Source organism: Drosophila suzukii, chromosome 2L (genome assembly GCF_043229965.1).
Source record: "Drosophila suzukii chromosome 2L, CBGP_Dsuzu_IsoJpt1.0, whole genome shotgun sequence".
NCBI classification, from domain to species: Eukaryota; Metazoa; Arthropoda; class Insecta; order Diptera; family Drosophilidae; genus Drosophila; species Drosophila suzukii.
In genome coordinates, this window is record NC_092080.1 from 18,675,188 (window position 1) to 18,694,091 (window position 18,904).

Below are 18,904 nucleotides of genomic sequence, written 5' to 3' on the forward strand. Positions count from 1 at the left end.
TGCTTAAATAATCCCATTTTAGATGATCGTTATAGTAAAAGTTTATACATATTTTTCATCAAAGGACAACATTTTGGCAGTACATTCTAAGGAACAATTATTCATTCAATCATGTTTTATTTAAGACAAGTTTTTAAGTAGAGGTATTGTAAAAATGTGAAAAAATTACATTTAAATAATAAAAATAAAAGTAATGATTTTTTAGAAAAATGTAAAACTATTTTAAAAATTTTAATTGAAAACACATTTAACACTTCAAATTTGCTTTAGCCTCAAAGCGGGTAATAAAAAACAAAGAGCCTTTGAAAGTTATTTTAATAACACCAAAGATGGCGTTTGTTTATAATTTGTATTATCTTTGATTTAAATTGAATTCGTATGTGTAGTTTACCCTATTTTAATTATTACATTTTATAAATTTCCTGTAATTTTTAAATTTACTTGAACAACGTTTTCTTTTTTAAAACTTTAGAAAACCCAAACCGGAAGTAGCATGCGCCACCTAGCGTTCAGCCAACGAAACTTTTTCAAATGTTCGTTTTCAACATTTGGCAAAAGCTCGCCTAATAAATTGAAAAGGTAAACAAATGTTGTTGGAAAGCTTGTTGGAAACACGGGAAGCAACAACAAAAATAGCGAGAAATCGTTAAGCTCTTTTTGCGGCAGCTGTTGTATTGTTGTATTGTGAGAGCAGTGTGCCAGTGTGCAAGTGTGCAGGTGGCTGAGTAAGCAACTGTTGTTGTTTCAATGTTTCCTGAGAGTTAGAGCGACGAAGAAGAAGAAGCAGGCGCACACTGAAACGAAGATCGCAGGTAATTCCCAGGTAAATTTACAGGTAAGACGGTTCTCGGGTTTATTGCTACTTTGTTTTTTTTTTGGTCCGGGGATTACTGTCTGAAAAAATACAAAGAACGATTTGGAAAAATAATGGATTGACACAGCCACCTGTTAGAAAAATATCTTTTAAAGATAAAAACTTTTAAAGTATGGAAACAATTTACTTGGAGGCAAGTAACATTAAATCCAAATATCTAAAGTATAACTGAGAATTTTTATAAATATTCGATTAAAGATATTTTTGTGAAAAATGGTTTTAAAACACTAAAAGATTTTTAAAAATATATAGTCATCATAAGAAAAAAAGACGAAAGTCTCTTAATGGAATATTCATAATGGTAGAAAGTCAAAATGTTTTTGAAAGATTCAACTTTTTACTAAACCTGTCGCTGTAGTATAATAAAGTCCTGCAGGTACTCGGAAAATATCTTTAGTGCGATTCTTTTGGGGTGACTTTGCCGCCTTAGTCGACATGCAACATTCGGCTCACTGTGCAACAAATTTTGTTGGTCTGTGCCGTTTCAATCCCCTCGTCCAACCCTCCTCACCTCACCCCACCCCCTTTGTATCTGTATCTTTGCATTTCGTACCGCGCAGTTGCCGTTTCTCTGACTCAAAAACACTCGGCATGTGTGTGTGCATTGTTTGTCTTATTTGTTGTTCGTTGGAAGCAACAACAATAAAAAGTTGCCTGCTGCTCAACGCCAGCTGTGTGTGTTTGTATTGTCGCACTGGTGTATGTCCGTGTGAGTATCTGTGTGAGCGGCGGAGAGCGGGGTTTAGTGCGTTGTTCTCTGTTTGCTCGCCGTCCGCTCGTGTCGTGTTGTTGCTTCAGTGTTCTACGTAGCCGATAGATACTGGGTGCACACGGAAAAAAATTAGTTCGATGTTTATTTAGTTTAATGTTTTTTTGCGGATCAAGTAGATACGTCGATGTTCCAGGGGGAGGAAATTTAGAAAAGACCACCCCAATTATTTATCAAAATTATTAAAACAATCCGTTTATTCCAAAGAAAAAGAAGAAAGCTCTACTTGCTTAATGCCGCTTTAGGTGTGTGCTGAGTTCTAATCGCATCCAATTTTTTTCGAAGTTATGGTTTAAAATTGTAAATAAGAAACATACTACAAAATTAAAGTAAATTGTACGAAAATTGTATTTTCAGTATTAATTATTTATTGAATTTCTATTAAATTGTTTGGTGAAATGCCGTTAAAACTTATTATAAACCAATATTGTTGGCGAGTTTGAATTGTGTGTTGTGTTCGATTCATACTGTCACCCAATTTAATATATTTTCGCATAAATAATTTAGATTAAAAGTAATTAATTTTTAAATTTTTGATTTGAAATTCCTTATACCTTATTATCAAATAAGTAAAGGGACTCGTGGTCAAAATGTATTTCTAAATTCCTGAACTAAATTTGCCAGCTGTGCAGCTTTTCTCTCAGTGCACCGCTCGCTCTCGTATCTGCTGGCTGGCAGTCGCATTTGTGCCTGTGTCTGTGCCTGTATCGCTGTGTGTTTAGTCGCCTTCGTCGCTTGGAACGCGAAACATACGACATTGCCAACAATTCCAACAGTCCGCCGCCAATTCCCGAGCACCGTGCACCGCCGACCACGAGTTTTTCGAATTCAACATTTTTGAACGTTACGTCAGTTGCAGCAGCAACAAAAATATTTTTGGCGCCGTTTTATTTGTGCGCCGTGTGTGTTGCGTTTTGAAATCGCCATATCTGCCAGCTAACAGCAGGCTACTTTTCTTCGTTTTGACTTCGCCTATTCGAGCCAGGAGTTTTCGGAATCAACAGCCCACCGAATAACCGACAAGAATTCGAAAAGGTAAAGAAATCTTCTACGCACAACATCACAAGTTAGCAACAAATAATACCCCCGATAAGCAGTAGCAAGAAAAATTCTATATGCCATATTGTTTCCTTGTATGCGGATTGTCTGTGTGTGAGTGTGTCTATTGTGGTTGTTGTTGTTGTAGTCTATCTAACAAAGTTATTGCTTTTTTTGTTGTCATTGGGCCACGGAGCAAAATACAATATATGTATATTTGTTGGAAGGGGAAACAAAGAGCGCGCCGGGGATTTCTGCAAGTTTTCTGTGTGTTTTGTTAGCTTTAGAAATATATTCTTTTTTTTTTTGTTTTTTGGTTTTTGTTGGGTTCTGTGTTGTTTTTGTGTTTTTCGATTTTGTTCGTTGCTCAGAGGCGGTAGCTGTACTTTTTGTGCCCCGCTGCTAATATATAAACATGAACATTTCCGAAAGAATAAGTACAAATACACATCGAAACGCTCAGGCTGATATGTTTATGTTAAATAGACGTAATACAATAAATATTGCCATAGCCAGGTTAGTTGTTTTTCTGCTCGGTTTGCTCGGTTTCAGCACCTTCCCATTTCCCCGCCCACATGGTACCTAACAGTCCAACAATAACATTAACGAAAACAACAACGGGCGAAACACGCGAACAACGTTCGCCTTGATAATGATGTTCGTTGATAATAATGATGACTGTCCAAACAACACAACAATGCTGCGAACGCACAGTGGGACGAAAATGTCACGAAAATGCTCATAAGAATGGTTCATATATATACCCTTGCAGAGGGTATTAAGATCTCAGTAAGATTTTAAAACGCAGTGAAGGAGACCATTCCGACCCCAAAAGGTATATTTATTCTTGATCAGGATCACTAGACGAGTTGATATAGTCATGTCCGTCTGTCCGTCCGTCTGTCCGTTTCTACCCGAACTAGTTTATCAGTTTTAAAGGTTCGGCACTTTCCTAAAAGTCTTCCTTCTATTGCACGGAGTACCTATATAAGTCGGAACGTTGCGGACTGGACCAATATATCGTATAGGTCGCATACAAATGATTCAATTTAAAAATGTAACGGGTATATCTACTACTGTCATAGGAACTATCGGAATATTTATGTACAAATCTTCCAAATGTATGATTTTAAACGATGAATGGGCAATTATATGGTTCTTCTTATGCAAAAATATTTGTAGATACCATATTGTATTGTACCATGATTGTTAGAATGCTTTCGAAGTTTTCAAAATTGTGTTTTGTAGCAATGCATTGAAAATATGTTACTGATAAGGATTACCCAGAACTAACTCACGTTAAAATACAAATCACTTTAATCTTCAGTAATCAATAATAAGCTTAGATGTTTCGCACTGACGTCATTGACCACCATATGCCTCTTGTCATGAATTATGTTAATATTTTCTTTGGTAATAAACTTATTTTTCATAATTTTGGTATGTTGCTAGGAATTTGTAAAACCAGAAAATTTATTCCGATAAAGTAAATTTAACAATTTTCAAAGCGGCTTAAAAAATTTCTGTAAAGTGAAACAAGCATATCTTCGTCATCGACTGCCAGATACCCGTTACTCAGGTAAAGGAAGAGCGAGGGAGATGGAAATATGCAAGTAGCAAAGTGACTGTTCTTAATATTGCCCACTTTATTTGCCTATAACTTTTTAATGAATAATACGATTTAAACGATTTTTAGCATGTAGATTGATATTGATAATGAAAACAAAATGTCATTTAAATTTTTACAAAATTGTTGTAAATTTGTATGAGTGGCTGCTTAAAATGGAAGCACAGACTTTGCTCTACTTTCAGTCCACTGTGCGCACGTTTTCGCTGTGCCAAACTGGTGGGCCTAGCAAGGTGCTGAAAGTGGCGGGAAAACTGTTGAAGATTTAAGAGCGGCCCAAGAGTGTCGCCGCGATGGGAGGGGGTGGTGGCGGGGGGTGGTTGCCGAGTGAGAGGACAGGTGAGTGGGCTGATTAGAATCGAAACAGGTAGTCGCAGGTGCGAGAGCGAATCGTTTTGCGAATGAGTGAGTGAGTGAGTGAGTGCGGTGGGTACTCGCACACACATTCGTGACTATTCGAGGCATTTGGCCAACATGTTTTCGGATATTGCAACACAACATTGCTGCAGTTGCATTTGCACTATGTTGCTGATGCACTACCTTGCAATGCAATGTGTTGCTGCTTGCCGTTGCAGCAGTTGCTGTTGCTGTTGCTGTTGCTGTTATCAGTGGAGCAGGCAAAAGCTTTCAGCTTTCGGCGACAACAAGACAGCCTGTTGTTTTTATGGCCGCTGCCATTGTTGCTGCTGTGGCTATAATAATATGAAAAGCAAACAAAGTTGCTGTCGTCGTTTCGCCGTTGTGTTTACAACAACATCGAAATGTCGCTGCTTTCCAGCTCGCAAAACTGTACTGAAAATAATGGCAACTACAGCGACAACTACAACAACAAAGTCGTCCGCAATGTTTTATTAAGTTTCACGAAATATATATGAGCGAAAAGCTCTATTCGTCGTTTGCTGAGACAGCAAACAGAACAGAACAGAACTGAAACCAACACAAACAAACAACACGACAAAGCGAAAAGAAACCGAACGCAAAACCCCAGAAAAATAAAAGCGAAAAAGCTAAAAAAAGAGTCGAAGAGAAGGCTCTTTGTTTGCCTGCTCGTAGATAAATAGGAATATGGATAGGAAAGTCTAAAAATCAAATATTGGAGTGGCTAACGAAACGTCAAGTTTCTAATTCTTAAAGTCTAGATGTGCCAGCAGATACAATGTACATTACTCCTTTGCAAGTCTCGGTTCTAATGGGTTAGCTTTATCATAATTTTCTACTTTCTAATTAAAAGTTATTAAAATCTATTTTTACAGGCTGTGTGAGGGACGAAACCACCTTCGAATATGACAACCTCAACGCGCAGCAGTAGCAATACGAACAGCACCAATAATCCCCACAACGACAGCGGCAGCACCACCACCTACAACCACCACAGCCCCACAGGATCGGGATCCGGAACCGCAGGAGCCACCATCGCATCCACGAATCGAGTGATGCAGGCGGACGAGGACTTCAACATTCGTTTTGTCAACCTGGTGCGCACCCACAAATGTCTATACGACAAGAAGGTGCCGGAATACCGCAACAGGTGAGTGGGAAATCCCCCTGATTGTGGTATTTAACATCTGAAATATTGCCCTACGATATTTAATTTGTTAAACACCATACTATTTATAATAAAGGAATACACATTACTTCTTTGGATACACGAGATGAACTCTAGAAATACTCATTAATTACTCATTTAAAGAATATCTGTTCTTGTCTGGTTTCTCCATAAAAACAATATTATGGCGAAGAATTATAGTGTTCAATGAAAATCAAATAAGCAATTTCTGAAAGTCACACGAACTAAGTTACAGTCTCCTCTCCTCTATTGTTACTAGACTCCTGCATGAATCTATTCAAACTTACTACCCACTGTACAGTACTATACTGTACTCCAAAACTAAACCGCGATATCTTTGTTAAAACTTGAATTGTCAATCGTGTTCTGGAGAATCTGCTGATTGTATGGTATTCTCTAACAATCACAGGGTCAACTAAAGCTTTTAAAAATAATCAAAGGACCTTGCTTTCTTTTCATATAAAAACACAAATGAAACCACGAATTCTTCAGCTCATATGTCAGAATATGGTCATCCCATATGGGATGTATCTTCTTGGCTACAGAACAAAAAATCATAGTCATCATTATTAGACAACGGGGTCGAAGTATACAAGTAGATGTAGTGATTGCGGAACTAATCAGTTACAAAAATAGACATTCAAGATTTTTGATAGATTAAAAGATTCTTTTTACCATATACTAATATCAAATCATCTATCATAAATATTTAAAATTATGTTTAACTCTTTTTTCAGGGACAACCAAGAGAAGGCGTGGGTCCTTATTTCGAAGGAGACGCGTGAAAGTGGTAAGCTAAAATCGGTGTAACAAAAACATAAGCCGCTATTATTAAAGATACTCTATCTCCCTTTTAGTAATACACTGCAAGGAGCGATGGCGGAACCTGCGCGCCTGCCTGTCCCGCTACATAAAGCAGCAATCCGGATCGGAACCGCAGCATAAGCCGTATTACCTGACCGAGCACATGGCCTTCCTGCTGCCCTTCCTCAAGTCCAGTCGAAATTCCTTGGAAGGCAACAACAGTCTGGCCACCTTGTACCAGATGTCCCAGCAGCACCTGCAGCACCACCAGCCATATCTCCTCCACCCAGCCATCCATGCGCACGAGGAGCACAAATACTGCGCCAGCACCAACATTAACAATAACAATAGCATCAGCAATATCGGCGATGAGGTCCCGGAGCTTAAGTACTCCATATCCGAGAAGGACGATGAGGAAACTATCGATGCCTTCGATCCGGCGGTGACCAACTCGCTGGGTCTGAAGCGTCCTCCGTCCACGCCCACTCACGGTTCCGCCCACCAAAGGGGCGGAGGTGACTCGCCTGCCAGGAGCGATACGGCCAGTGCGGACAGCATGAAGAACTTCATTCCGGATGTGCAGCTGGCCGAGAGCGGTTCGCAACTCATGTACAATGATGGTGGACATGGCACACCACCGCCCCTGCACTACCACCCGCACTCGCATCCACATCCTTTGTCCTTGGCGATGGAGCATCATTCTTCCTTTGAACCCGGCAGCACCAAGAGAATCAAAACGGAATGCGAGGCCACCAGCACGATGACGAATGCAGGAAGTTTCTACGGCGGTCTGAGCTCCTCGGAACTGGCGGACATGGAGTTCTTCCGCAGCATCCTGCCAGATCTTGCGGCTCTGACTCCCCAGCAGCGTCGCAAGTTCAAGATTGGCATCCTGGAGCTGATTGACGACGTCGTAACCCGCTATCCCGCCCAGGAGCACTGCAACGGAGGAGCTGTATCAGGCGTGGTCAATGGCAGTGGAGGAAGTAGTAGCAACGGGGGATCCGTGAAGCATCAGAGGCGCAGCTCTGGACGCGATTGGCGAAAACAATGAAGGCATGGGAGGAGGAGCGGAAAGTCACTAATCCTTAACTAGAAATATGATAAGTTTAGTTAGAAGTCTAAGGTGAAACTGCAGTTGGAGAGGTTACTAATCGGTATCCAGGCTAACTCCAGTCTGCTCACTGTTCATGTGTTGTGTACGCTCAATCAGATGAGTAAGTAAATGTCCCTAAATGGTTTTACATTCACGATTTGGGTTCCTTATCGATAAGAACAAGTCGTCCGCTATTATAGTTTTTATAAAAACGTTGATAAACTTTAGAGGGTTTCATTTGAAAAGTTTTTCTACAAATAACGGCACTGTTCATATCGAAATCGAACACATTTTAACGAACTTGGAATTATAAGGTCTCCTGATAAGCCATTAAGCTCTATAAGAAGTAGTCTAACTATCCCGAAACTACAAAAATGACACGTACTGTTTTGGGGTATTCCTGACAGCTTCGTATAGAGCAAAAGAACTAGGTTTAAGAAACTGTATATATGCTGCTGCTAAAGCTTAAACTATAGAATCGATGTACAAAGCTGTTCCCAGTTAAGTCAAACAAAGAGAAGGAAGGAAATCAAATTGCTGTGTAAAATAATAAACAAGTGAGAGTATGGAAAATTACATGGTAAACTTTAATTTAAATCTCGACAACTTCAACAGAGGGTGTTTTGGCAGGGCCTTGCCCCACTTTCTACGGAGCGGGTGCTCTACAAAAGGCATCCTTTCTGAGAGAAATGCACAAGGACACAGGTTGTCCCTGTCTTCGCACTAAAAGCTAAATTTCGTTTGCGGCTTTATCGGAGATTAGGATCGGATTGGATCGGATCTACAACTTCGAGGAGCCAGTCTTGGGGTAGAACTTCTTCGCCGGGTCCTTGGCCATGTCCAGCAGAGTCTGAGCGGGCTTGAAGGGAGCTCCGTACAACTCGGCAAAGGACTGCATCTTGCTGACCAGCTTGCCTGCTCCGTACTGGTCAACCCAGCGGAAGGGTCCACCGGAGAATGGCGGGAAGCCCAGGCCGAATACAGCGCCGACATCGCCCTCCAGGGGACTGTCCAAAATCTTCTCCTCCAAGCACAGCACAGCTTCGTTAATGAAACGCGACACCATTCGCAGCGTCAAATCCTCGGGCGTATTGGCTCCCTTTGATACCAGAGCGTACTTCTGCTTGACGATCTCCACGGCATCGTTGTTCACTGGACGAGTGCCTCGCTTCTGGCCATCGTACAGGAAGATGCCCTTTCCGGATTTGCGTCCGAGAAAACCGGCCAGCACCAGATCGTTCATCACTTCCAAATTTCCACCGCTGAAGCGTTCACCGAACGATTTCGCCAAGTCCACGGCAATGTGGGAACCAACATCGATGCCAACCTCATCGGCAAGGGTTGCAGCGCCCACAGGGAAACCGAACTTCTTCGTGTATTGGTCCAGATCCTTGGGGTCCACGCCTTCCTGCAGCAGTCTAAAAATTAAATGGAATTATTAGTATGGCTTTAATCTTTTCTGAAGCCGGCACCAACCTTATGGCCTCCGACAGCATGGTGGAGAGAATGCGGGTGGTATAGAAGCCGGGTCCATCACCAACTGTGATGACGACCTTGCCTTGCTTAAGACCGACGGCCACAGCCTGAGCGATGGTGTCCTTGGAGGTGCCTGGGTGGGTGATGATCTCGAGGAGCTGCATCTTGTCCACGGGTGAGAAGTAGTGCATGCCGACCACCTTCTCGGGACGCGAGCTACCCGCAGCGATCTTGGTGATGGGGATGGCGCTGGTGTTGGTGGCAATGACGCAGTGCTCGGGAACAACTGCCTCCAACTCCTTAATAACGCGGTGCTTGACCTTAATGTCCTCGAACACCGCTTCGATGATGATGTCGGCGTTCTTGAAGTCATTGTAATCAAGAGTGGGACGCAGGTTGGCAAGAGTCTGATCGCGTTCCAGTCCAGAGATGCGCTTCCGCTTCACAGCTGTTTCCAGTCCCTTCTGCACCTGGCCAATACCACGAGCCAGACCCGCATCAGTGGCATCCTTCATCACCACCTGGTAGCCCTTGTCGACGGAGACCTGAACAATGCCGGCGCCCATCAGACCAGCTCCAAGAACACCCACAGTCTTAACTGGACGCTCTGGCTTGCCGAATCGGTTCTTCTTGCACTCCGTTTGGCCACGGAAGAGGGCAATCAGACCCTTGGACTCCGGGGTGGCCGACAGCTCGCCGAAGCCCTTGCGTTCCGCCTCGTAACCTGCATCGGTTCCCTTATCCACGCCAGCACGGATCACATCGAGGATCTGTTTGAACACAAGGGTAAGGTAAGTATTTAGGGAAGAGTCGCCTTATATCGAACCTTCAGGGGAGCGGGATAGAGACCATTTGAGGCCTTCAGCACTTGCTTCCTGGCAGTGTCGAAGATCTTGTTCTTCACAAAGTCGGTGTCCATGACGAAGGACTGGATCTTGTTGACCAGACCTCCTTTTTCACGATTTACCTGTGCGAAACATAAGCAAATACGGTTTTTTAACGAAAAAGTCAAATTAAATTCTTCAATAATAATAAGATATTTAAACACTCCAAATGCTGGGTTTGTTAACCTTAAACAAATGTATATAAAACGCTTAAATATATAAGCAGTGAGTGTCTATCGAGTTCGGGACAAACAAGAATAAGTAAGTCAGCAATTTGATGCAATGTGTAAATATTTAATGGTTGTAAACTAAAATGTCTTACGCGAAGTTTGCCGCTGGCTAGGTCGTTGGCCACCTGCACGGCGGTCTTCTCCAGGTACTCGATGGTGTTCTGCTCAGCAGGCTGGAGTCCAGGACCCAGGGGTTCCACCAGCAGATCCACGATGCCCAGTCGCTTGGCGCGATCGGCGCGCACCTGTTTGCCGGTCAGCTCAAGATCCAGAGCCGTGGGCACGGACGTGAGCTTGGGCAGGCGCACAGTGCCGCCACCGCCGGGCAGGAGACCCAGCATGACCTCCGGCAGACCCAGCTTGGTCTTGCTGTCCTTGGTGGCTATGCGGTAGTGGCAGGCAAGGGCAAGTTCCAGTCCTCCGCCCAGACAGACGCCACTGATGGCGGCCACAATGGGCTTCTTGCTGCGCTCCATTCGGTCGAACATCAGCTGGGCGCCGTGGGAGATCAGGGTGGCCTCCTCCGCCGTTTGGCAGGCCTCCAGCATCCCGATATCAGCTCCGGCCACAAAGCATCCCGGTTTACCAGAGATCAGGACGGCGGAGCTGACGGCAGGATTTGTCTCCAGGTCCCTGATGACGCGCTCGAACTCATCGCTCACCTCGGAGCCCAGGGAATTGACCTTGGCATTGGGGGAGTCTATCTTGATCACCAGTACACCGTTGACCACCTTGGTGTGGAGGTGCTTGTTGGCACTGGCCACCGGGGCCGGATTCGTGGACATCAGGCGGCGGCTCTGGAGGAGGTGGGCCGAAATGGGCAGGGCTGCGTGGGGTTAAAAGATCGGTTGTCGTGATTAGTGGACATTATCTCAGGGCCCTCGAAATCAGAAAACAAAAAACAGAAAGCGAGAGACAGGGGCTATACGTCAAGAGAGAGTACAAAGTGCAAAGTCCAGTTATGCGGCATCGGGGGAGGCTCACCAAAGAAATTTTGGAGAGAGGGAGAGATACCGCTAGAGCGGTACCACTTCCAAGAGGCCAAATTCCACTCTGGTATTACTATTGCAATCTTTACTTTCCCTTTCCGTGGAAAAGATATCAATTTACCCACCTCTCGTGCACTTATTGTGCAGCAATTGCTGTCGTGAAATTTGGCCAACGGCACTCAGAAATCTCGTTGCCGACATTGCACACTCTCAGTTCGATTCTATGGGGTTTTCACTTTTCGCTTACTAGCTATCTATTTAACGATTATACGAATCAAACTTTGATCTTGCACCGTTAGTTATGTGGTCGCGATTCGCTATAAAAAACGATGCGGCAATTCGACTTGTTGCACATTGGCAGTGTGACCGCGCCCAAGCCTTTTCAAAATACCACCCGGCCTGAAAAATACCAATATTATAACAATCCATGTCAGGGTTGTATAAATTAAAACACACTCACTAGGTGTCGCCCAAAAAGGGCTCTTCAAAACTAAGTGGCGCTAATAATGGTTATGACCCTAAACATAAGTAAACGGACTATGGTGAATTGCAGTGGTTCAGTGCGGGATGGGTAGGGGGCGCCTCTTAAAACCGCTGGGAACAACTTCAAACATTTGTTATCTACAGTATCTTACATACATTTTACACAACTGTCTTACACAGGGCGACCTCTACATCTGGTTTACAGAACCTCCCTTGAAAATCCGTTTGAAATTGTTATTTTTGAAATTTTATTTACTTTCACAAATCAACATGATTCATAATTTATTTGCCGGGAAAAACAATGAGAAAACGCTTTAACACTACGCGTACAGATGGAAATTAAGATTTCACAACTTATCCTAATGCTACGGTTCTATGCCTAGTTATCGACTATGAGTAATCCCCCGGTGACCGGAATCGTTAAGTACTATTCAATGGGTTGAAGTTTGGTTTCCGCTGATCCGCGGTTATGGCTTAAACTCTGACTGTAAAATCTTAAAAATAAATTGGGAATTCAAACTTTATCGAGGAGAACATGATCTGTTATATCTGATTGTGTTGAAATAACCAGCAAAACAATTAATTTACTAAACATCTAAACGATGTCTGTTATTATCTCAAAGTTAAAAAATTAATCATAAATATTTACAAAGGGTAATGCTTTTGGGGAGTACAGAGTGTACTATCCAGTTTGGTAAGTTAAATACGATTAAAAACTTTTTCTGTGGCTGAACTAGGATACTAAGGATATTAAGATCATCTTTAATATTCCCGGTAACCGAGGAGCTGTGTTGGTTTAAAAAACAAAAAAAGAACTTACTTTACATTTTTTCAATATACTAGTGCCGAATTCTAGGACTCTTCCACTGACATTGTTTTCGGGAATTTGTCACGCTGACCCACCCCGCTTGAGGTTAGACCATTAACAGGCCGTGGGACACGCTTGTCAATCGAATTTTTCAGGTCGCTTCCTCGTATCCAGAACTCATTGAGGACGCATTAAACGCGCCTCATTTGCTCTGATACCATTGTCCTTTCAAGTGGCCACTCCTAAATAGGTTCGGATGAGATTTCGCCACATTGCCGTGCGCTTTATTGTGGCAACACGCCTTTGTGGCCTTTGACGCAGCCGTTTTATGTGGCATGTATTATAAAATAAATAGTTAATCGTTTTTCCCCGAAGCTGCAGCTGCCGGTTTTGATTTCTAGGTTGATCCGCCTCTGATGTGTGAAGAGTCAAAAAAGTCACACTCGAGTTCGTCGGTTAATGTCAACTGCAAAAGTCTGTCAGTCAAATGCTGGTAGACGGCTGAGTGACTGAATGACTGTCCTGACCTTCCAATCAGCGGGCTTATCAAATGTGGAGAATAATCATGGAAAGCATTAATACAATATAATATAAAAGGACAGGACAGTTCGGACAAACATCTTATATTTTAAATAAATTATTTAAGGTATAGAAATTATTTATTTTTTTTACGAACATAGTAGTTTGCTTTATATAAAGAACTGTGATAACTCACAGGTAAGTAAAATTTTAATGAGTTATGTAAAATTATAAGACATTTCAATATATTTCCTTAAACACAAGATCATAGAATATTTTATACAGATTTCCGAAGGGATATTGCAATATATGTATGGTATCTAACCCCAAATTGAGACCTCTAATGCCTTCATTAGTGTGCGAAAATCTGCATTAACAAATTGGCACCGAATCGTATCTGCATTTGAAATTAGTTTCTGGAATTGCAAATGTGAATTTGCGAAACCTCAGCCTATGAGGACTTGGGCAAAGGATTCGCACATTTATTCACGCGAATATTGAATTACACCGGCAACAATGGGATCAGCATCAGCAAATTTGCATAATACCTTTGTGATCTCGGCTTCCTCCCCTCGGCACCCAAGGATAACAAAAAATGAGCATCAGAGTCAGCGACTCCAAAGAGTTCTCATTTGCATGCGAGGGTTCGGGTTAAGGGCTAATCAAACAGCAAGGACAAATACTGCTGCAGGACGAAGGAAGGCTGGCTCGACAGGAAGCACACGCTCTGTTGTGATTTATGGCTGGAAATTAACATAAATGAAATCAAAACATTTTAAATGTTTTCATTTAGGCAAGGGGGTTCGACTCGAATTATGTATGCAAATATCGTTTGAAACAAAGTCATTCCTCATTTTTGTTTCTGCTCTGCGAGTGTGCGAATATCCTTGAAGGTCGCACGCGTCAGCGGCACACTTCCCATCCGACATGACAACTAATGGGCGTTTTGTTTATGGTCGATCTCAAACCCCCATTAGGGTCGAGTACTTCTTGAACGATTCCAAACGCAACCCCTTCCCTGAAGCGACCTTTTTTATATTTTTAATTATTTATAATCGGTTTAAAAAAAATTCAGAAACAATATCCAAATGTTTGAGTGGCCTCTGACAGGAGGTAAGCCCTTAAATCGACTGAATATGAAATTTAATTTTATACACCCTTTGGTAGGAAAAAATATAATTGACAATCCTTTATTTGAGGTTCATAAAAATTTATAAGAGAAAACTTAACGAATACTAAAGCTAAGTACCCAAAAGAAAAACCATTTGCAAAATAAATAAAAACGTACAAAATTAAATTATAACAATTTTAAAAATTGTATTAGTTAAAGCTTCCTTTCAGAGAGTTAATTTGGGTAATGCTTGGGGAGACAACATTGTTACAAAAGTTTACAATGTACAATCGATACATGTGCTTTCGTTGCAAATTTAACAGATCTATATTGATTTAATAAATGGTAATTGTACTCTTAGGTACTTTCCCGATGTTCATCATTGGTATATTCATCTTCTTAGTGGTCTTCTTGATTATTGGCATTTTCATCGGAGCCCAGACCTTCCTGACGTGAATTTCGATCATTAGTATTTTCATTGGAGCGCCCTAATTCCCGACGTGGATTTTGATCATTAGTATTTTCATTGGAGCCCCGAACTTCCTGTCCTGGATTTTGATCATTAGCACCTTCATCAGTCTCCTGATCATCGGCACTTTCACCGATGTCCTGATCTTGCTGACGTGGATTTTGTTCATTGGCATCTTCAGTGTCCTGATCATCAGTACCATCATTGGAGTTCTGTTCTTCGTCATCTTCGTTCTGAGCTACCCCATCTGGGGTAAAAATAAAATTCACTGTAAGAGGTTTATTAACACACTTATTTCCCTTTGAAAACTACATGGATCTCACAGTTCTCTTCTGTTGTTTCGACCTGTAGCGACACCGAAGTTGGCTCACGGCACCATGAAATAACTGCATCGAAAGCCGAGAGCAGATTCATAGGATCAATGTTGATTGTAATGTTTCTTTCCGGCAACTCCGCCTGGGATCTACGGGCCCGTCGACGACGACCATTCCTTCTACGCGAATTCCCCCTGTTTCGACTAGTAGAATTCCGACCGCGTTGACTAGCAGACGCATATCGCCTGGACCCATTTATCCTTGATCTGCGATATCCTCCCGGAGGAACAATTTGAAAACGCTGCCGACTTAAAAAGTTTTGCATGGCTCGACTGTTGATCAAAGCGGCTGCTTGCCGATGCTATTCAAAAAATTTAGGCGTTTTAATGGGCTCAAAAAAAACTCACATTTATTACTCACAAAAAAAGGTATATTGTTTCTGCCTCCTCTACGGCTCATTTTAAAAATCTTTGGTTGACCAGCAAATTTTACTGTTTCTTGTTTTAGAAGTACTTTAGATGTTACTCGTGTCGTTACAGAAAGTATACTGACTATTGTTCCAGACTCCCTTCTCCATGTGTGACACAAGTCGAAAAAGGCTACTTTGATTTAGTTTTTGTTGAAAAATGTTTATTACTACACAAAAATTCATAAATAGGTGGGAAATGTGACTTAACGCTCTATGTGCTTACAGATTAAAGTTATTATTATTATTCTTACATGCTCTAAAACTTTGGAATAGCTGGGAAACAAGTACAAGAGTACAAACTAGAAACGTTCAATACAATATTTCATACATAATAATAGGACCAACAAGCAATGGGAACATGAGTGGAAATCAACTAGGGACTAGAACAACGCTTGAGTGGCTCAGTAATAGTAGTTGCGATGAGAGATCCTTCGGGGGCAACACCCCCTATTATCCCCAAACCACCTAGCAGTAGACGGGATCCGTGCTGGTGGCTGGATATGTCGGGTCCATTTGGATGTTCCATCCGTTGTCCACTCCCGAGTTGCTGTAGAAGTAATCGGCGGACTGGAGCTGATCCTGCGGCTCCTGTTGGTAGCTGGCGAGGGGCAGGAAGCTGGCCTGTTCCTGTGGCTGATGATTGTGGCTGTAGGCTGTGGCTCCCTCATAGAGAAGATCCATTGCGCTGGCACCTCCTCCTCCTCCGTTCAGTGTCGATTCAAATACACTGAAGATCTCCGAGCTGGTGGTGTACAAACCTGCCTCCTGGCTGGGATTTTGACTCTGGCTCACATTGCTCACGTCCAGGGAGTTGGGCAGATATCCATTGAAGTAGCTGTAATCCTCGGAGCTGTAGCCCGAACTGCTGGTCAAACTGGAGGTGTCATCGCAGCTCTCGTACAGGGGCATTCCGCACTGGAAGCTCGAGGGGATCGTCTGATCGTAGCTAGCTGGCACATGTTGCTGCGGGGATAGTTGCTGCTGCTGCGGATGAGGATGTGGCACTTGCTGCGGGAGGTTCTCCTGGTAATAGCTGCCCGTGGAGCTGTGCGCGGAAAGGGGCGAGTGGAGCATATCGTAGGCGTACATTCCATTGGCATAGGACGTTTCCTCCGGTTCGTAGTAGATCTCTCCGTTCCACTGACTGGCCACAGATCCTTGTGCCGATCCCGTCGAGGCATATGATCCCTGAGTTTGATTATAGCTAGTGCTGTGTGTGGGCGTCGATGTGGGCAGATAGCCGGTTGATCCCATCAACTCCTGGTTGGTTTGGGTCACCTCTGGGTCACCCATTCTCCTGCGCTTGCTTTCCTGCATTGGCTGCATCTTGGCCTGTCGTTTTGTGGGTCTCAGGCTGCTCAACTTATCGCTAAGAGCCGATTCCCTGGCCAACATCACGGCCAGGCTGCGCACACGTCTTCCTCCGGCCAAGAGACGTCTGGCCTCCGTTGATCCTTTTGCCTCGGGTCTGGGGTGATCATGGGTTCCCTTGGCCTGGAAATAGATGCCATTTCCATCCCTTCGCCAGAAGTGTGTGACTGGATAGCCGCAGTGGCCGCGGCAGGCTTGGATCTCCAAGCGTCCATTGCAATTTCTGTTAAATAAATAAAGCACAGAGTTAGTTTAAAATATCCTATTGATCAATTTTTATGTTGCCAACCCACCTATTGGGACACTGTTTCCCCTGCTGCTTCCTTCTGGCCTTGTCGCAAATGGCGGGTCTCAGGTGAACACTGGCTCCATTGGGCAACTTGCACTTGGCACTGCAGAGGAGCACTCCCAGGCAGCTCTTCTTCAGGATGTTCACATTGTGATTGTTGGTGTTGCGCATGGCCCAACCGCTGGCATGTTTCCTGGCCTCATCGCTCTGGATGGAATAGATGAGCCGGCAGTGTCCGTTGGCCCAGTCGTTGAAGTCGTCGAACTCCCCCACCGACGGCATCTTGGAGTCGTTGATGTCCCAGTCAAGGGCCAGGCGGGATTTGGTGGCCGGTGGACTGGGCACGGGCATGGGAACTGGTATGGCCACAGGCATATTGATGGGCATGCCGTTCAAGACCATATTTGATTTGTTTTTAAATGTTTTCTTTTTTGGATTGTCACACGCGGTGTCTTTTAGTACACGTTTTCCCTTTCTATGGGTTTTCCTAACTATCTTTTTTTTTCTCTACTATTCTTTTTTCTCTGGAGCGACGCGTCCGTTCGCATCGACTGCGCAAGGCTGACTAACTGGGCCCGCTCTGCGCAGCACTGTTAAGTTGCCAGCGGTCGAATCGCACGAGGGTTGCTCGAGATAAATGCGGCCTGCCCATTGGTTCGCCGACTTCCAGTTTCGGTTGCCTTTGTATGTGTTTTATCCGCCTTATCCGAGGCACTCGAGTTTGGAAACGAGGAGAGCCACCGAGCAGGTTTGATTGGTAGTACCGGCAGCTGGAGATGGAGAATGGAATAGGGAACTGTGAACTGTGAACTGGGAACTGGAAACTGGAAACTGGGAGCTGGAAACTGGCGACTGCCAAATGGGCAGAGAACCGAGTGCTGTGCTGCTCTAGCACCTGCGGTTGCAGCACGCGCTCCACTGGGTAATTGTACGATATAAAACCAGGGGTTCGGGGCACTCGATGGCAAAGAACAAGACCCCCAACCCCAGTCAAAGCTAATTAAGTTCTGAAAAAAGTTTACAACATCGGTGGAAGGGGATGATGATGGGGATGGGGATGGGGATCTGCTGGATGGCATGAGTTCTGATGGGTACACCTGGCGACCATCGCCGGCAGATGGCAGTGGTCGGGCCTATTTACTCTCGTACTGGAATGGGGAACGTCGGAATGGGGACCAAAGTGAAATGGTTGGAGGGCAAACATGAGCTCGAAACAAAATGGAGTTGGATATGAAAAAGCATTGACAAAACCCCAATCAAAGACTTTAATACAAATTCGAAACAAACATAGAAGCTTTAAACAGTCTTTTATTGAACATTCCTTTAAAATTTTTTTTTTAAATAGGTCTACAGTTTTCTGATATAATATCTACGCATGCTGTTAGATCTTAAGATACATTTCATTATAAGATAAGATGGTGATTTCAATAAAATAAATTCCTAAATTTGACATTCTTAAAGAAATTTAAACTATTGTTATTCATTTTGGTACTAATTTCAAATATTGGAAATTCGTCCTGTACTATAATAATTTTAAGTTGAACATTTTTGGTGTATAGAATGGAAACATTTATTATATGCTTATAGACTTCCTACTTGGCAAAGTATTACTAACGGAACTACTTCTCACGATCTCGAAAGCGATAAAAAATTAAGCGATTGCAAAAAAAAGAAACCGACATGTCGAGCTCCCTGCGATATCTCCGAGATGAGATCA

The 18,904-nt window shown here is 43.2% G+C and overlaps 4 protein-coding genes across 6 annotated transcripts; 1 reads left to right on the forward strand and 3 right to left on the reverse strand.

Moving 5' to 3' along the window:
• Nucleotides 1-2,367: 2,367 nt before the first annotated feature.
• Nucleotides 2,368-8,351, forward strand: brwl (brickwall). Of its 3 annotated transcripts, none has more exons than XM_017089282.4 (4): nucleotides 2,368-2,678; nucleotides 5,562-5,836; nucleotides 6,613-6,665; nucleotides 6,733-8,351. In XM_017089282.4, exons 2-4 carry the CDS (start codon nucleotides 5,592-5,594, stop codon nucleotides 7,731-7,733), a joined length of 1,299 nt encoding a protein of 432 aa, XP_016944771.2. In that variant the 5' UTR covers nucleotides 2,368-2,678; nucleotides 5,562-5,591; the 3' UTR covers nucleotides 7,734-8,351. The 3 variants fall into 3 exon arrangements, with proteins under 3 accessions (XP_016944771.2, XP_016944774.2, XP_016944772.2); XM_017089285.4 differs by lacking the exon at nucleotides 2,368-2,678 and adding an exon at nucleotides 4,514-4,647; XM_017089283.4 differs by lacking the exon at nucleotides 2,368-2,678 and adding an exon at nucleotides 5,040-5,501.
• Mtpalpha (monolysocardiolipin acyltransferase Mtpalpha) lies at nucleotides 8,340-11,718 on the reverse strand. The gene is made up of 5 exons (XM_017089281.4): nucleotides 11,480-11,718; nucleotides 10,458-11,191; nucleotides 10,078-10,218; nucleotides 9,252-10,021; nucleotides 8,340-9,193 (listed from the first exon to the last, which is right to left on the reverse strand). Exons 1-5 carry the CDS (start codon nucleotides 11,553-11,555, stop codon nucleotides 8,557-8,559), a joined length of 2,358 nt encoding a protein of 785 aa, XP_016944770.3. The 5' UTR covers nucleotides 11,556-11,718; the 3' UTR covers nucleotides 8,340-8,556.
• Nucleotides 11,719-14,456: 2,738 nt separating this feature from the next.
• On the reverse strand, nucleotides 14,457-15,608 carry LOC108010894 (putative uncharacterized protein DDB_G0274535). Its single transcript, XM_017075886.4, has 3 exons — nucleotides 15,479-15,608; nucleotides 15,068-15,419; nucleotides 14,457-15,012 (listed from the first exon to the last, which is right to left on the reverse strand). Exons 1-3 carry the CDS (start codon nucleotides 15,515-15,517, stop codon nucleotides 14,675-14,677), a joined length of 729 nt encoding a protein of 242 aa, XP_016931375.3. The 5' UTR covers nucleotides 15,518-15,608; the 3' UTR covers nucleotides 14,457-14,674.
• Nucleotides 15,609-15,756: 148 nt separating this feature from the next.
• gcm (glial cells missing) lies at nucleotides 15,757-17,741 on the reverse strand. Its single transcript, XM_070997564.1, has 2 exons — nucleotides 17,192-17,741; nucleotides 15,757-17,121 (listed from the first exon to the last, which is right to left on the reverse strand). Exons 1-2 carry the CDS (start codon nucleotides 17,587-17,589, stop codon nucleotides 15,993-15,995), a joined length of 1,527 nt encoding a protein of 508 aa, XP_070853665.1. The 5' UTR covers nucleotides 17,590-17,741; the 3' UTR covers nucleotides 15,757-15,992.
• Nucleotides 17,742-18,904: the final 1,163 nt, after the last annotated feature.

Coding starts and splice junctions, on each gene's coding strand:
- brwl (XM_017089282.4), top strand. CDS start 5,592: ATGACAACCTCAACGCGCAGCAGTAGCAATACGAACAGCACCAATAAT. Junction 5,837..6,612: donor GTGCCGGAATACCGCAACAG/GTGAGTGGGAAA, acceptor CTCTTTTTTCAG/GGACAACCAAGAGAAGGCGT. Junction 6,666..6,732: donor GAAGGAGACGCGTGAAAGTG/GTAAGCTAAAAT, acceptor TCTCCCTTTTAG/TAATACACTGCAAGGAGCGA.
- gcm (XM_070997564.1), bottom strand. CDS start 17,589: ATGGTCTTGAACGGCATGCCCATCAATATGCCTGTGGCCATACCAGTT. Junction 17,122..17,191: donor GGGAAACAGTGTCCCAATAG/GTGGGTTGGCAA, acceptor TTTATTTAACAG/AAATTGCAATGGACGCTTGG.
- Mtpalpha (XM_017089281.4), bottom strand. CDS start 11,555: ATGTCGGCAACGAGATTTCTGAGTGCCGTTGGCCAAATTTCACGACAG. Junction 11,192..11,479: donor GCACAATAAGTGCACGAGAG/GTGGGTAAATTG, acceptor AACCCCACGCAG/CCCTGCCCATTTCGGCCCAC. Junction 10,022..10,077: donor TCTATCCCGCTCCCCTGAAG/GTTCGATATAAG, acceptor GTGTTCAAACAG/ATCCTCGATGTGATCCGTGC.
- LOC108010894 (XM_017075886.4), bottom strand. CDS start 15,517: ATGAGCCGTAGAGGAGGCAGAAACAATATACCTTTTTTT. Junction 15,420..15,478: donor GAAACAATATACCTTTTTTT/GTGAGTAATAAA, acceptor TTTTTTGAATAG/CATCGGCAAGCAGCCGCTTT. Junction 15,013..15,067: donor CGAAACAACAGAAGAGAACT/GTGAGATCCATG, acceptor AACCTCTTACAG/TGAATTTTATTTTTACCCCA.